The sequence below is a fragment of the Pungitius pungitius genome, chromosome 17 (assembly GCF_949316345.1).
Source record: "Pungitius pungitius chromosome 17, fPunPun2.1, whole genome shotgun sequence".
Classification (NCBI taxonomy): Eukaryota; Metazoa; Chordata; class Actinopteri; order Perciformes; family Gasterosteidae; genus Pungitius; species Pungitius pungitius.
Window position 1 is genome coordinate 14,426,264 of NC_084916.1, and position 17,016 is coordinate 14,443,279.

General features: G+C 41.4%; 4 protein-coding genes across 4 annotated transcripts; all 4 read right to left on the minus strand.

Moving 5' to 3' along the window:
- Positions 1 to 556: 556 nt before the first annotated feature.
- Positions 557 to 4,678, minus strand: LOC119219651 (coagulation factor XI-like). The gene is made up of 10 exons (XM_037474966.2): positions 4,645 to 4,678; positions 3,627 to 3,714; positions 3,389 to 3,545; positions 2,685 to 2,794; positions 2,260 to 2,422; positions 1,983 to 2,101; positions 1,761 to 1,893; positions 1,530 to 1,636; positions 926 to 1,085; positions 557 to 797 (listed from the first exon to the last, which is right to left on the minus strand). Exons 2-10 carry the CDS (start codon positions 3,685 to 3,687, stop codon positions 695 to 697), a joined length of 1,113 nt encoding a protein of 370 aa, XP_037330863.2. The 5' UTR covers positions 3,688 to 3,714; positions 4,645 to 4,678; the 3' UTR covers positions 557 to 694.
- Positions 4,679 to 6,746: 2,068 nt separating this feature from the next.
- On the minus strand, positions 6,747 to 9,896 carry LOC119219646 (plasma kallikrein-like). The gene is made up of 9 exons (XM_062558434.1): positions 9,743 to 9,896; positions 9,496 to 9,652; positions 8,954 to 9,063; positions 8,483 to 8,645; positions 8,191 to 8,309; positions 7,969 to 8,101; positions 7,746 to 7,852; positions 7,053 to 7,212; positions 6,747 to 6,948 (listed from the first exon to the last, which is right to left on the minus strand). The coding sequence occupies exons 1-9, from the start codon at positions 9,801 to 9,803 to the stop codon at positions 6,846 to 6,848; spliced, it is 1,113 nt and encodes a 370-aa protein (XP_062414418.1). The 5' UTR covers positions 9,804 to 9,896; the 3' UTR covers positions 6,747 to 6,845.
- A 390-nt stretch (positions 9,897 to 10,286) lies between these two features.
- LOC119219653 (glutathione S-transferase A-like) lies at positions 10,287 to 12,418 on the minus strand. Its single transcript, XM_037474969.2, has 6 exons — positions 12,107 to 12,418; positions 11,917 to 11,982; positions 11,654 to 11,759; positions 10,893 to 11,011; positions 10,707 to 10,792; positions 10,287 to 10,612 (listed from the first exon to the last, which is right to left on the minus strand). The coding sequence occupies exons 1-6, from the start codon at positions 12,272 to 12,274 to the stop codon at positions 10,480 to 10,482; spliced, it is 678 nt and encodes a 225-aa protein (XP_037330866.2). The 5' UTR covers positions 12,275 to 12,418; the 3' UTR covers positions 10,287 to 10,479.
- Positions 12,419 to 14,041: 1,623 nt separating this feature from the next.
- LOC119219654 (glutathione S-transferase A-like) lies at positions 14,042 to 16,381 on the minus strand. The gene is made up of 6 exons (XM_037474970.2): positions 15,931 to 16,381; positions 15,746 to 15,811; positions 15,461 to 15,566; positions 14,675 to 14,793; positions 14,464 to 14,549; positions 14,042 to 14,374 (listed from the first exon to the last, which is right to left on the minus strand). The coding sequence occupies exons 1-6, from the start codon at positions 16,096 to 16,098 to the stop codon at positions 14,242 to 14,244; spliced, it is 678 nt and encodes a 225-aa protein (XP_037330867.2). The 5' UTR covers positions 16,099 to 16,381; the 3' UTR covers positions 14,042 to 14,241.
- Positions 16,382 to 17,016: the final 635 nt, after the last annotated feature.

Below are 17,016 nucleotides of genomic sequence, written 5' to 3' on the forward strand. Positions count from 1 at the left end.
ACAAAAAAAAAGTTACACAACGAAAGTTGACACAAGCGGTATGTAATAGACTAAAACGCGCTTTGGCAACGACACACGGAGAGTGCCTTGTGGGATTAGTATTATGGTAATGCGTGCAATATACCGGCAGGCCAGCTTCAATAGCAAATAAATTTGATCATGCGGGCCAAAGATAATTCATTCAGGGGCCGGATATGGACCGTGGGCCATTAGTTTGACACATATGCTATAATATTTTGACAGTTTCGGCTGCAAAAGACATTCAAAAAGGAGTCTTAACTTTTACTGTATGGTAGTTCTTAAGTTATTTTCTTGTGACGATAGGCTGGACTGAGTTAACTGATGCATTTTCTGAGTCCAAAATGTATTGTTCTTTACCTTTTTTTCATGGGTCCAGTTAGCGCAAAGATAAAGTAGACAGGTCATTGACGTTGACCGGTGGTTTATTGACTTAACATCTAGATTTAAATCCACTCTCATGTTGCAGACTACATGACAATCTTCAGAATTTCACTGTGAATACTGACTTACAAATAAATAAAGCAAGTTAAAAGCAAACAAATGTTCCATATTTTATTGCGCTTGTTTACACACAAAAAAAAAATCATTTGCAGCTTAAAATGCAGTCAACTGATTTCAGGAACAACAGATCAAGTGGCCATATTAAAAACAGCGTCTGTGTTTCTGTATCAATTCACACGCAGTTCCTCAGTTGGAAGCCTGATACAAGATTGTCCACTTTGGCGACTTCAGGAGGAGCGGGCATGGTGATGGCACGCTTGAGGAAGCAGCGGCGCCTAAAACACAAGATCAACAGAATCTTAAAAATGCATTTTGAAAATGGATTGTTTAAACATTTTATTTCAAATATATAAATTTGTGGTAATGCAGGTTTGCATGAATGCATGCATAAAAGTGGCTGTACCTGAAATTAATGTCGGGGAAGTCTGCCGTGAGATAGGTGTAGAACTGGCAGTTAGCATCCTCATTGCAGGTCCTCTGACAAGAGGCTGAGTCATCGATCGGTTCATTGCGAATGTCACTTCCAGGGAAATCTACTCCTTCGAGAGCAACGTTAACCCAGCCTGGTCGAGGGGAACAAGGTCAGACTGCTGGCTGGACTACAGAAATACTACTGAATGTTAAAGTGGTTATAAAATATTGCCTAATAAGCAAATCTAAATAGTTAATAGACAAATGGACTGAACTGTATTGCTTTTCTAGACTTCCAACAACTCAAAGCACTTCATGTCATTCACCCACTGATGACAGGAGCCACCCTTCAGAGTCACCTGTCCAACAGTAACTAACATTTTCACACACTAACTAGGATTGGCAAATCAGCAATATCTATGTAGCATCAACTTAAAAGTTGTTATCATTGACTAAGTGAGGCCTATAGTGAGTAATCCTTTGCTATGGGGCAATATATGGCCTAAAATCATTGCATTGGTCACTCCATACAGTGCCCGTGGTCTGTGATGGTCTACTAAAAGTGTCTTCTCAAAGTTTTAATGATTAATACATACTGTTATCTGGCCAACAGAAGCGTGCCGGTAGTCCAGATACAACTCCATCTTTTTCTTTGAGAATCATTGCATTCTCATTTTCCTTCAGGTAACAATTGAAGTCATTACTGCAACAAACAAAAAAAGTTGGCATTAAAATGAAACCCTAAAGGAAAATGTGTATATTTTGAGATTTGCGAATGGATCTGACCGAAATAGATCAGATTGTCTAGAGAAAAACGGTTTGAGTACCTGACAAAAGTGAAGGAGGCGCAGACTGTGTGAGCAGAGCACAGATTCTGACAGTGTTCAGGAGAGGCAGCTGGAAGAACCAATACGTCATTTCCTGGGATGTCGGTGTTTGGAAAAAGCTTTCCCTGACATACTGAACAAAACATTGGTAACACATTAGGAGAACAATCATTGCATCTGAAGACTTTATTCAAAATGCTTTTGCTATGACCTATTTTGTACCTGGTTTGCCCTCCTGAAATGCTCCTACTTTGTTGGAGAATCCAGACACTAAACCAGCTTTTCTTTCAACAATTGGAAGTGTTGGCACTGACCAGCTGAATTTAAGGTGGCACTTGTACCTAAAAGTAAAAAGAAATTGCATACTCAGGTAATTGGGAAGCCAGCATGTCACCACCCTGGTGTTGCAGGAGAAACGCTTCCTCCATGTCGGAATTAACCAACCTTACTGATACATTTGATGTCACTATCAGTGTGCCATCTGTAAATTTGAGTTTACCTGAAGTTTTCTAGTGTGAAGACTTCATTTAGGAAAGTGAAAAACTGACAGGCAGGGTCCTGTGTGCAGGCCCTGCGACACTCCTCAGCATCTTCTGTAAACAAGGCTCTGTAGTCAGCACCTGGGAAGTCCAGGTCAGGGTACATCTGAGGCAGACAAGGCTCTGGCAGACAGAGAGAGTGAAGGAGAGTGTGGTCATGGATCAATAAAGTATGCCTATGTACTGAGAAATTCAATTGACTATTACCCTTTGAAATGTATTAGGTTTATACAGGCTTTACCATGTTGAGATCATCATGAATGATTCTACAAGTTTATTTCATAAGTTTGTACCCAAAATTGTTTTGTTTTTACCCTGTTTATTTAACTTCCAAAATTGCAAATAACCAAAAAGTCTGCCCAGTTCAAAATAATTGTGAACCTACTGGGATCTGGGTTGCAGGGCTTGAGAGAAAATCCAGAGGTGACCCCCTGCACCGGATTCTGCACATCAGGCTCTCCAGACAAACTGGTCTTGAGGTAGCAGTAGAAGTTCCTGCAGAGAAAGCAGAGGTTGTGTTTTTGACGTTATCACGTGCCCTTTCAAAAGGTGTTGTGCTCTATGTAGAGGCAACCAATTAACTGAGGTAAGATTTGATTCTTATCCCAGGACGTGTTCTAAACCAATGTCTTTTAGGGAAGCAGTGGTGACCCTCTTAAAATCATCTGCCACAGAGTAGATGTTAAGATAGAAGTAGCCTAGAAGCTACCAACATGTTCCAGGCACCGTCAGTCCTAAAGTGGCCACCTGTCCACCTTCTGATTGACAAATGAGGAAATCCTCTGCTACGTTATTCCGTTTGTTTTACTTCTAATGCAAAAAAGCTTTCCCCAGCTTCAACTACCATCTCGGTCTCTGGTCAAACTACACCAGAAGTAAATAAAGTTACGTTAACTGAGTATAGTTAAGAGTTAGTTTTTGATATGCATTGTCTGAGTCGAAAACAAGGCCACAATATTTGCATAGATTACCGCAGTGATTTCAACGGCCATAACCATTTTCCTAATGTCTTGCAACAGTAGTTTGGAGTTTGTTTTTTTGGTGCATTTTCAAAGTATTTCAAAAATGTGTTGGCACACTGTTCTGTACCTGTTGTCTTGGGTCCACTCAGCAGGGAGATAGGTGAAGAAGAGACAGGCCGGGTGCTGGGTGCAAAGTTGCTGACAGTGATCAACATCGGGAGAGAAGACAAATTGGATGTCTGATCCAGGGAAATCTACATCCTCCAGAAGTTGTCGTCTACATTCTAAATGAATAGAAAACAAATATATTAATAGTACATCCTACTACATACAAGTGGTGTGATTACAATACTGCAATGAATTACCTTGACTAAGGGAGAGGCTGCAGATAGACAGAAGAACCCCTAAAATTATACGAGTTTCCATCTTCAGTTCCGAGTTGAGGAAGGAGTCCTGAAAACAGATTGGTTTCTTTTTCCAAAAAGGTATAACGTTTTTAGTAATAGGTTGTACGGATCAGACTGAAACATTGCTTGTCCCCTGGAATTATTGTTCAATGTGCTTTACGCGCATGAAGCACTGAACAGGTCATTAAGGCTGTTTGACCCATATTTTGTTACAAATATTGTTTTGTCGGTAGGAATTATGGGTATTCAGTCAATGTATTTTAGGTTAACATTTGAAATAACTTTGATTTATTAGATTCACCTGACGTGGATCAGCAGATAAAAAGGGGTGGGACCGAGTCACAGGGGCGGGCTTTTGTATTGACATCAGCGCAACCCTTTGTTTGACCTCACGTTAACTCTTAGCCTGTCTACACTATACAATACACCATTGTATTTGTCGACCAAAGAAACAAATAATTTTCATTAACCAAAGTGAAAGAACAAAAATCTGGAGGGTTTTGTACTGGAACAAACATGCGAGTCAGGAAGCAGGCCACCACAAAAAAGGTACTGATGAAAAGTAATGGCACCAAAAACAGACCAATTTGAGAAAAAATATTGTGGTTCTCATATCAAAATTTGAAAAGTTTAGTTTGTGCAGTGTGATGCCACCTCTTGGACTTGGAAATATTAAAAGAACATTCTGAGGGGGACACCTTTTGAAGACTACAGTCAAATCGCTTGGCATGGGAACCGACAGCAACTACTTTGAAATTAAACCAAACGCTGAAAGCCAAAGTTCATCTTTGTTGAGAGCACAAAACAGTCCAGAAGTTTAAGCAACTCAATTTATGTTCCTCGAATGAATAACCAGAGCAAATGCTTATTTCATAAAAAGGGCAGCCAGCTAGAATAGTCCAATGCAAGGAATAAGTACAGGTCATACAAGAACAGATTCCGCGTGTGGTGGCCACAGCTCCTCAATTGAAGTTACCTGGTAGCTGAGTTCCTTTCCTCGTTGGAAAAAAAAAAGATGGGACTAAAGGGGTGTGTCTGCTTTTATGCAAGAGGCTTGAGGACCCTACCAACAGCACGGGGGGATTGTGGAGGGGTTGTGTCACCTTGTGGTGCATATCTTTGGTTTTCCCTCCCTTTATGCTTTGGTTGGTTTGTTCAGCCACTATATTTTTGAGTTTCAGGGTGTGAGTCGGTAATCAAGTGAATATCTTGCTCTGTTAACCTTAGTTTAAGATTTATTTTTTGTTGACATCTTTTATTGGGGCCCTGTAACTCGGGCCAATTGATTTCTTGGTAAATGTTTGTTATTGAATGTTTGGGAAAATGAACTGTTTGGAATTAATACCTGTTTTCTTGTAACTTGATGATTCGTTCCACAAGATTGGTGTTAAAAAAAGTGTTGGAACTGAAGTTGAAATAGACCTGCATGGATTCAGGCAGTGATCAGACCCTATCACACAAACATTGTGTATCACCACATAAATAAATGAGACTATCCCTGTTTTCTCTGTTCACAGGAATGAAAAGCCCTACCTAACAGCAGGTGCAAGGGCAAACCTACCTCCTAAACATTGGTGTTACTGATAATCTACCATGTACTGCTGTGCTTAGTCAAGACCGACCTTTGTAAGAATTATTCAATTGCAGCCACAAATGTAACAGCACATGTTTTGTTGCAACGTTGCATTGACGAGAACTCAAATTAAAGAAGTGGAGGAGCCCTTTCAGACACTCCCTGATATTTCTCTGATGCAGATTTGGAGACCGCACCTTGAAAAACCCGTAAGAGAAGGAAAGGGAAGTTATGTAATACTGTGGCAATCCCACCCTGTAGCAGTTAGCCCACACTGCCTTTGGTTTTCAGAATCCCCAACAATGATGTTTAAATACAACAGAATGACTCAACATTAGCAAATCTCTCACAGAGAGCTATAGAGGAAGGTAATGGAACAGACCAAGACTACTGCAGGGGTGAGGGTGCCCAGAAAAGCTAGTGAGTAAGGCCTCCATGAGGGAAAATCAGCACGCTAGTTGGCCTCCAACCTCCCTACCAAAATGCTAATTTGTTATCTACTGTATGTTGAATTGAAGGACATATAAAACTAATGCACCCCAAAAACTCCAAAGTAACTCAAATTTTTTTGTGTGCCAATGAGTGTTGAAACTGAAGTTAAAATAGACCTGCATGGATTCAGGCATTGATCAGACCCTATTACACAAACATTGTGTATCACCAAATATCATTAGCATGAATGAGACTATTCCTGTTTGCTCAGTTCACTGAGGTGAAAAGCCCTACCCAATAGCAGACATGCACTTTAAGGTGTAAGGGCAAACCTACCTCCTAAACATTGTTTTTACTGATAATCTACCATGTACTGCTGTGCTTGTTTGAGACCTGTGTGTTTTGAGTTGTTGAATTCCAGACCAGATGTAACATTGCAGTGACCAGAACTCAAGCTAAAGAGGCGGAGGAGCCGCTTTCAGAAAATCAGTGCCTTGCCTCTCTGTGATGCAGATTTAGAGGCAGCACCCGGAAAAACTGGTAAGTCTCGCAAACAGAGAAGGAAAGGGAGGTTTCGCCATACTGTGGCAACTCCACCCTCTGGCAGTTAGTCCAAACTGCCTCTGGTTTTCAGAACCCTTAGAACACCTTAGATACCTAAAAAAGTGGATGTCTTTTGCAGAGAGATCTACATCCTGCAGAATGTTTGTCTACATTCAATATAAATGGAAAACAGAAAGATTAATATACAGTACATCCTTCTACATAAAAGTGATAAAATTACAATACTTAATACATTACCGTGACTGAAAGAGGCTGCAGATAGACAGCAGAAACCTTCAAATTCAATTTGTTTCCATCTACAGTTCTGAGTTCAGCGAGGATTCCTGAATCAAAGCTGTTTATCCATTCATTTGAGAGGAGGTCACACAGACATTGACCTCTTGTGTGTTTACTTTTTCAACATCAAGATTTAAATCCACACCTTTACAGTGTGAATACTGACTTCCAAATGATCAAAGAAGGTTCAAATCAAACTAGTGTTCATTTATTGCTATTGCTTAGACACAAAGAATCATGTACAGCTTGAAATGTCAACTGAACTGAACAACAGATCAAGTGGCCATATTAAAGACCAAAACAACAATATCTTTTTGTGTTTCTGGAGCAATTCACAGGCAGTTCCTCAGTTGGAAGCCTGATACAGCATTGGCCAGTTTGGTGACTTTAGGAGGAGCGGGCATGGTGATGGCACGCTTGAGGTAGCAGCGGCGCCTAAAACACAAGAACAGCATTTTAATAATGTTGTTGGAACAATTTTATTTTTTAAATGGAAATTATTTGTGTTTGCAGGTTTGCATGCATAAAGGTTAATGTACCTGTAAACGCTGTCATGGAAGTCTGCCTGGACATATGTGTAGAACTGGCAGTTTGCATCCTCATTACAGGTCCTCTGACAAGTGGCCGCATCATCCATCAGTTCAAAGCGAATGTCACTACCATTGAAATCAACTCCTTCATGAGCAACGTTAACCCAGCCTGGAAGCAGAGAGGAACAAGGTCAGACTGCTGAACTACAGAAATACTTCACCATCAATAAACTGAAAGGATAGAAGGATGAAGTTGCTGAATGGTTCCAGTTGTTGTAAAATATTTCTTAAATACCAAATCTAAAATAGTTGTTAATTCAACGACACATACGGTGTTATAGTAGATTTGTATGCAATTTCTGAAAGTGAATATTGTCTTTTTATGATAGAGACAAAGCATGACATGTTTGGCTTTGCAATAACATATCAGTCAAATGATTTTCTTATATCCCATAAAAGTATTAGATTTGGACTTATAGCCCAGTGCATTGATTGTTAATTGTTCTAACTGCTAAGAATAAATAACTTTATAATGCAAACAAGACCACAGCGGTGTGCTTCCTCCTGAGGGAAGTGTTAACCTGTTTCACAGTTTACAGTCCATTCCCTATTATGAAGACAATTCCCAAAACTGAAAAGACAGGGGTTTAACCAAATAACTAGTGTGGATAATGAATGTCAATGTTGATGGATAATACATACTGTTATCTGACTGACAAAAGTCTGCTGGTCGTCCAGATGTGATTCCATCTTTTGCTTTGAGAATCATTGCATCGTTGTTTACCTTCAGGTAACATTTGAAGTCTTTACTGCAAAATACAGAAAACTTGAGCCCTAAAAGGAAAATGTCTATATTTTGAGATTCAAGAACATATTCTGACTGAAATAAATCAGATTGTCTAATAAGAAAAACATGTTTGACAACCTGACAAAAGAGAAGAAGGTGCAGACTGTGTGAGCAGAGCACAGATTCTGACAGTGTCCAGGGGAGGCAGCAAGAAGAACCAATACGTCATTTCCTGGGATGTCGGTGTTTGGAAAAAGCTTTCCCTGACATACTGAACAAAACATTGGTAACACATTAGGAGAACATCCACTGCATCTGCAGACTTTATTTAAAATGCTTTCGCTATGATTGTTTTTGTACCTGGTTTGCTCCCTTGAGGTGGTTCTGCCTTGTTGGAGAATCCAGACACTACACCAGCTTTTCTTTCAACAATTGGAAGTGTTGGCACTGACCAGCTGAATTTAAGGTGGCACTTGTACCTAAAATTAAAAAGAAATTGCATACTCAGGTAATTGTATGACCATGTGACCACCCTGGTGTTGCAGGAGCAAAGCTTCCCCCTTGCTGTCTGAATTAAACCAACCGTGTACAACAATTACAGAGCAGATACATTTTCATTTCACCACCAGTGTGACATCGCTTAATTGCACACCTGATCCTCTCAGGTGTGAAGACATCATTTATGAAAGTGAAAAACTGACAGGCAGGGTCCTGTGTGCAGGCCCTGCGACACTCCTCAGCATCTTCTGTAAAGAAGGTTTTGTAGTCAGCACCTGGGAAGTCCAGGCCCGGGTACATCTGAGGCAGACAAGGCTCTGGCAGACAGAGAGAGTGAAGGAGAGTGTGTCATGGATCAATAAATAATACAGAAGAGAGTAGAAATGTACTTAGAAATCCAATAGGTTACAGATTACTAGTTAACCTGTGAACTTGATTAGGGTTCTAAAGCGTTATAACACGTTACTGAAGTTAAGATTATATTCTACAAATCATTTTTTGTGTGTTACCCTTTAATAAATGAAATTACACTTGTAATTGTATTGCATAACAATGTTTATTGAACATCCATATTTGCAAATTAACTAAAAGTCTGCGTAACGGTTCTAAATAATTGCGACCCTACTTGAATCTGGGCTGCAGGGTTTGAGAGAAAATCCAGAGGTGATCCCCTGCACCGGATTCCGCACATTGGGCTCTCCAGAGGAACTGGTCTTGAGGTAGCAGTAAAAGTTCCTGCAGAGAAAAGCAGAAGTTTTGTGTTTGTGTGTCTTTGAGTTCATCTGTGTAAACTATCTAGTGGCATCTAGTGGTGGGGTTGCAAATTCAAACCAACTGTACACGCCTTAGCTCCCCCTACCCTTCCACCCGTATACTACACAGTACAAACTACAAACTTTGTGTAAGGAAAACTGAAGGCAAATGTGATCTCAGTTATAGTTATCAGAGATTAATGCTAAAATATATATAAGAAAATAATCCCTCGAATCTAGGCCTGCAAAAACCTTTCAGACATTTTTATTTTTCTTTTTACTACTAGTGTGTGGTAGTTCTTATTTAAATTAACGTAATGCATTTCTTGACACAGTAGGTTGGAGTTTGTTATTGTGGTGCATTTTCTGAGTCTTATTTCCACCGCCTTGTTTTATGAAAACGCTCGTTCTGTACTTGTTGTCTCGGGTCCAGTCAGCACGAAGAAAGGAAAAGAAGAGACAGGCCGGGTGCTGGGTGCAAAGTTGCTGACAGTGATCAACATCAGGAGAGAAGACAAATTGAATGTCTGATCCAGGGAAATCTACATTTTCCAGAAGCTGTTGTCTACATTCTAAAAAAAAATAGAAAACAAATATATTCATACAGTACATCCTACTACATCTACAGTACGTGGTGGAATTACAATACTTCACTGTATTACCTTGACCAAGGGAGAGGCTGCAGATAGACAGCAGAATGCCTAAAATCCGATGGGTTTCCATCTTCGGTTCAGAGTTCAGTGAGGATTCACCAAACACCGCTATTTATGCTTTAATTTAAGAGGACGTCACACCGCAGCCTTGACTTCAGGTTTTTCAACCTTTTCAAAGTCCAGATACAAAATCAACATCTGCAAAACAATGTGGCAACTAATTGCTTTTAGTCTGTGACCGTTTTCAGAAGGGTTTCATGTGGAAGTCGTTTTTCCGGGCATGGTGAATCTGGTCATTGCTTGATAGCGTCGCTCATTGCCACCACAATTCTAACTTCAGCAGCTTATGAATTGTACTTTTAGTATAGGGTTTTATTAAGTGTGGATTAAAATTTGCTTGTCCCCCAGATGGATTTTCATGAAGGACTAAACCGGTCATTAAGGTACTGATGGTGAAAAGTAATGGTGTCGAACAGAACCTTATTTTTGAGGGGGACTTTAAAATATATTAGAAGGGAAACAGACAATGACTTGAAATTAAATCAAACGCATGGAAAGATGAAAGCCAAAGTTTATTTTTGTTAAGTGCACAAAAATTAGTTAAACGCAATCCATTTTCTGCAATGGAATAGTCACAGCAAACGCATACAAAAAGTGGAGCCAGCTAGAGTAGTGCTATGCAAGGAGAGGGTACAGATCTCATAACAGGAACGGTTCCCGTGTGTCAGCTGAAGCAGGTTTGACTCTCAGATGTCTTTCAGCTTGCCCGTTTCATCTGGAGTCTCCAGCCAGGTAGGAGGCCAGCTGGTTTTGATGCTGGGTCTTTCCTTCAGGGAGTGGTAGTAAGCTGCCAGTTTAGGGTAACGTTCTTCACATAACCTAAAAGGGGGGAAAAAAAAAGAAAAAATAGTTCAATTTACAAATGCATTTTGTAAATCCGCTTAGAACATTTGCTCGGATTTAATCCACATACTGGAAACGGAAGAGATAAGCGATGCTCGGGTAAACAGTCACATCAGCCAGTGAAAAGGTCTTTCCTGCAAGGAAAGGGCCTGGTCCCTAGAAGACAGAAAGAGTTATGGCACCATTTTCGAAAAAAAGGGTAGAACAGACAACAGAAAACACGTCATTTCCACCTTGGGTCGCGGTTCAGCTTTACCTTGCTCAGGTATCCCTCCCACAGCTTGACCTCAGCGGTCAGAGCCTCTCGGTTTCTCTTCACAGCACTGTCATGTCTCTCTCCCTCGGGGACCTTCCACTCGTAGTAGATAACCTCCGCTGTGCAAAAAAAAAAAAAAGGGCAGTCAGTTGTGACGGCTGCTATCAAAACACATCTACCCTCACAACAGGCGCTAAAGTGCCACGCCCACATTTGGGCCTGCACCAATTTCTGCTTTTATTTTCCAGGAATTTGAGCACGGTGGGTCATTTAGGAAAAGTTCATGCAACACATCCGTTTGAATTGAAGACAACAGCTCAAATAAAGTTTGAAGCCGCCCATTCAAAAAAAAAATATATATATTACCAATTTACATTTATGTTTAAGTTGATTGTGACAAATGAGATTGCAGCTGGTCTGAAAATGTAATCCTTCGTGTGACTACAATAACTCTTTTATAGGGGGTGAACCTCATGGGCTTAATCTCAAATGCATGGTTGCAAGGCTCAATTAAGCAGACGCACAGCTCATTAGTGCACGCCGTGCGTCCCTCTGAGGGGATACGCTGACGACACAAAGTCTCAGAGGATTCGTTAAACGAGGCGGCTCGGCGTGTTGCCCAAGAGCCATCGAGTTCAAAGTCCCACAAGGCCTCCGAGAGACAACAGCATCAGCCAAGTCATCGAGTTTAACTGGGATCCACAAAGACATTTGTTTCTAAAAACGTTGGTTAAATTCTTTGCCTGTCAGAAGCAACGTACCCATTTTCTGGTTGAGCGTGAGACCCTCAAACATGCGCTGGTACATCATCGCTTGTTCAGCTGGGCATTCAGGGACCAGCTTTTCTCCCTGGCCTCCAAACTGGTTCTGTTGTTTGGAGACAAGAAAGGAGGAAGCATTATGAATAGCTGCGGGTTGCTCCGGTTTCTTTTCCCCAGGAAGGGTAGGGTGTCTGATGTCTTGTTCACAACACGCCCTTCTCATGGTGGTAAACGGCTGAATGCATGTTTTAAAAAGTTCTTACCTCCAGGTACAGGCACGCAGCGTAGGACTCATTCAGGACGTAGTCTTTATGTTTAAAGGCAGGGAGCTGTGAGGAAGAGACAGTGAAATACAGATGTAAGGTAACATAAAAGGAGGCCTGCACAGAAGGAAACAGCGATTTGAGACTACAAGAACATTTGCATTACATCTTGACATTAAAGAGCACTCACCTGTCCCCTGGGATTCATGTCCATGACCTGTTTGGACTTATGCTCTCCCTTCATGAAGGAAAGCAGGGTCTGGTTGTAGCCCTGCAGCTTCTTCTCCTCCAGTGCGATCTGGATCCTCCAGCAGGGAGGAGAGCCGGAGCCCCACAGCAGAGTCATGTCCTTGGCCATGGCAGGAGAGTGAAGTGCTGCGTCTGAGAGAGGAAGCCTGGAGTTGAGGGAGGTGGAAGAAGTGAAGCTACGATGTGTAGAAATGTCTGATTATATAAGAAACTCCAGTCGCTTCGCACCCGGATTGGTGGAATTAGGCCTCATCCCATTTCTTTTGTTTTTGCCAAAGATGTGTAACTCAAGACAGTCAAGTTAGTTCACACCCCATCCAAGCACGTGACACGCTTAGTTCTTTAAGGTACCTTCAAACCAATGCAAAATGATGTAATATTGACAGCCAGCGTATTTCTGTCAAATTAGTAAACCAATTCAATACGAGTCATGCATCTAGCTGCAAGGATCCACAGGTTTGCGCACGTCACACTTGGGAAGGAGATACTTATCTTGCTTTGCGTTTACTCTTTGATATCAGATGACAACGGAATGTGAGATCATGCACGCACACAAAAACAAACGAATCTGATGCTAAAATATATATATATATTTATATATAAATATATATTAAAGCGTACTGAAGGAGATTTACCCAACAATTACATCAATAACCTCGATTTGTCATCAACGATCAGCGGATTTACGGAAGTTGGTGAAATTGAAACGTGTTTTTTCAATGACATTTGAACTAACACGACAAAAATAACACACCTGTGGAAAGCTACGTAAATAGTATATTAGTGCATTGCTTATAATTTTAACCATCGTAGCGGGGATTTGCTTCACTATTTCTTGTTGCGTGCTTGCAGACTCACAGTGACTCAGCAGTTTTCACTCACCCCTGCACACAGCGAACCAGCTCTGGTAGTTGAAAGTAAATAATCTAGTGAATCTACTGAATGCAATAGACCGATGTGTCATTATATGAGCCGGAAAACCAGTATTTTACATACATGCTTCCATTTATATGTTGTTTCTTTTCATTCAGCTGGTCTTTGAACGTCATACATTGTGGACTCGCCAGGATCAGCAATGTGATTCTTTTGACACATTTTACAATGCATATTTTTCCTCCGGGCTATTTTATTGAACAAGCAACCTAACTCAAATAATGATGTGTGCACTTCTCTCTCCGGCGAGCTGCTGCCTGTGCATGAGCTGAGCGACTGCTGCTGACGTCACACACAGTGCACTTTTGCAGAAAGTGAAACTGCACTGATGGAAGAAGACAACCAATATTAGTGTGATTTTTTTTTCATCTATTGCATTCTCCTTTTAAATAAACATTATAGTGAAGTGAACTACTCTGCTCTGTCACCCAAGTTGTGCTGTCACATTATGTTTCAGTCTGAAAGATAGCTCTTTACAATTTAATAATTTATTTCATTATTCTTTCTGATCCATTTTAATGTTGGAGTATTTCAATCTGAATTCTGTTTTTTTCCTATTTTTTTCAATGTCGTAGTATTTCAAGCATTCATGACTACAGTCCCACTGAATTATTTAAAAAATAGCAGCTGAGGTGATTTAAAATTCCCCGGTAAATGAGGTGAAGATCTTTCATCTGATTACAAAGCCTCAACGAGCTGCTTTTTATTTTAGTAGGAAAGCTTGTTTTCTTCCACAGAGGAAGGTTTGCAGCGGCGGCACCACGATGTCTGGGCTCACCTTCTTGATGTGGGTCATGACTATCACCTCGAAACACTTCATCGATATTCGGGCTGAGTGTCAGCCAGCACATCGGCCAGCTCTGATTGGATCGGATGAAGATTAGATTCAAATATAATGCCATGGAAACCGACAGTGACTATGAAATGAAATCAAACGCACTGGAAAGTTGAAAGCCAAGATTTATTTCTGCTTAGAACACAAAAAAGGATCGTGAGTTTAAGCCAGACAATTTATTTTCGGCAATGTAATAACTACAGCAAATGCATATTTCTTTAAAAAGTGCAGCCAGCTAGAGTAGTGCATGGAGAGGGTGCAGGTCTCATAACCGGAACCCTGTGTGTCAGCTGAAGCAGGTTTGACTCTCAGATGTCCTTCATCATGCCCGTTTCCTCTGGGGTCTCCTTCCAGGTAGGAGGCCAGCTGGTTTTGATGCTGGGTCTTTCCTTCAGGGAGTTGTAGTAAGCTGCCAGTTTAGGGTAACGTTCTTCACATAACCTAAAAGGAGGGAGAAAGGTTGACGTGAACTTCCATTTACGAATGCATTTTGTTTTTGTAAATCGTTGCATTGATTTGATCCAACGTACTGAAAACGGAAGAGAAAAGCGATGTTCGGGTAAACGGTCACATCAGCCAGTGAAAACTTCTTTCCTGCAAGGAAAGGGCCTGGTCCCTAGAAGACAGACAGTTACATCACAAAACATTATACAAAAGAATTTTTAAAAAAGCGAAAACTGGTCGAACAGACAACAGAAAACCCGTCATTTCCACCTTGGGTCGCGGCGGTTCAGGCTTTACCTTGCTCAGGTATCCCTCCCACAGCTTGACCTCAGCGGTCAGAGCCTCTCGGTTTCTCTTCACAGCACTGTCATGTCTCTCTCCCTCGGGGACCTTCCACTCGTACTGGACAACAGTCACTGAAAAATACAAAAAAAGGCAGTCAGTGGTGACGGCTGCTGTCAAATCGGATCTACCCTGAGCTACATGAGCTGTTGAAAAATTGCGCCCGCATTTGGGGCCTGGACCAACTGCTTTCATTTTCCATTTAAGAAGAGTTTACGCCACATCCGCAAGACAGTATCTCAAATCAAATGTGAAGTTGCCTCTTCAGAAAATAGCATATTAACTATTTATGATTACGTACAAGTTGATAATTTGGGAATGTAGCGAGCTCTCCGCCAAAAGTGAAGTCAACAGTCTGGTAGTTTGAGGCTTCAACGCAAGCTCGTCTGAAAAAGCAACAATTTGTGAGATTGCAATGACCTGACCACCTCTTTCAAGGCGGGTAAACCTTGTGGACTTAAATCTTAGTGCACGGTCGCATGGCCTCGGTGCACGCACAGCTCATCAGTGCACGCCGTGCGTCTCGGGCCCCTCTGAGGAGATACGCTGACGACACACAAAGTCTCAGAGGTTTAAACGAGGCGTGTGGTGCGTTACCAAAAGCAATGCGGCTCCCAAAAAGCCTCTGAGAGACAACAGCATCAGCCGAGTCATAACGGGTTTAACTGGGATCCACTCTGGAGAAAAAAAAAACACTTGTTTCTGAAAATATCAGTTAAATATATTTTGCCCGTCACGTACAGATTCTGTCCATGAGCGCGAGACCCTCAAACATGCGCTGGTACGTCATCGCTTGTTCAGCTGGGCATTCAGGGACCAGCTTTTCTCCCTGGCCCCCAAACTGCTTCTGTTGTTTGGAGACAAGAAAGGAGGAAGCATTATGAACAACCCGGTTTCTCTTTCCCCTGGAAGCGTAGGGTGTCTGATGTCTACGAGGCGTTGTTCACAGCACGCACTGCCTATTACCTCCATGGTGGTATACGGCTGAATGCAAGTTTTAAAAAAAAAAAGGGAAGGGGTTCTTACCTCCAGGTACAGGCACGCAGCGTAAGAATCATTCAGGACGTAGTCTTTATGTTTAAAGGCAGGGAGCTGTGAGGAAGAGACAGTGAAATACAGATGTGAGGTAACAATATGTATATGTAAAATGAAAAAGGAGTTTGAGACTACAAGAAGATTTGCATTACATCTTGACATTAAAGAGCACTCACCTGTCCCCTGGGATTCATGTCCATGACCTGTTTGGACTTATGCTCTCCCTTCATGAAGGAAAGCAGGGTCTGGTTGTAGCCCTGCAGCTTCTTCTCCTCCAGTGCGATCTGGACCCTCCAGCAGGGAGGAGAGCCGGAGCCCCACAGCAGAGTCATGTCCTTGGCCATGGCAGGAGAGTGAAGTGCTGCGTCTGAGAGAGGAAGCCTGGAGTTGAGGGAGGTGGAAGAAGTGAAGCTACGATGTGTAGAAATGTCTGATTATATAAGAATCTCCAGTCGCTTCGCACCCGGATTGGTGGAATTAGGCCTCATCCCATTTCTTTTGTTTTTGCCAAAGATGTGTAACTCAAGACAGTCAAGTTAGTTCACACCCCATCCAAGCACGTGACACGCTCAGTTCTTTAAGGTACCTTCAAATCAATGCAAAATGATGTAATATTGACAGCCAGTAAACCAAGTAAACCAATTCAATATGAGTCATGCATCTAACTGCAGGGATCCACAGGTTTGTGCAACGTCACACTTGGGAAGGAGATCCATGCAAATCTGACGCTAAAATATATTTAAGCTTTTAAGATTTACCCAACAATTTCACGTATAACCTTTATTTGAAATTAACAATCAGCGGATTCACTGAAGTTGGAAATTCACATTGAAACGTGTTTTTACAATGACATTACAACTAACATGACAAAAATAACAGTAGTATCTTGGTACATTGCTTGTGATTGTAACTATGCAGGGATTTACGTCACTATTTCTTATTGCATGCTTGCAGACTCACAGTGACTCAGCAATTTTCCCCCTCTCTCTCTCACACACACACACACACACACACACACACAAACGTCGCTACTGAACGCAATAGACTCCGCTGATTCATCATTATATGAGCGTGACATTAATACAATGAAAACCAGCTATTTACGTGTGGTTTCTTTCATTCAGATGGTCTTTGAACTTCATATATTGTGGACAATAGCATTCTTATGATCCATTTTACAATGACTATTTTTCCTCTTCTTATGGGAAGTTGCATCAAAAGAAAACTTGTTTCAAGACAGACCTACAGGTGAAACTAAAAAA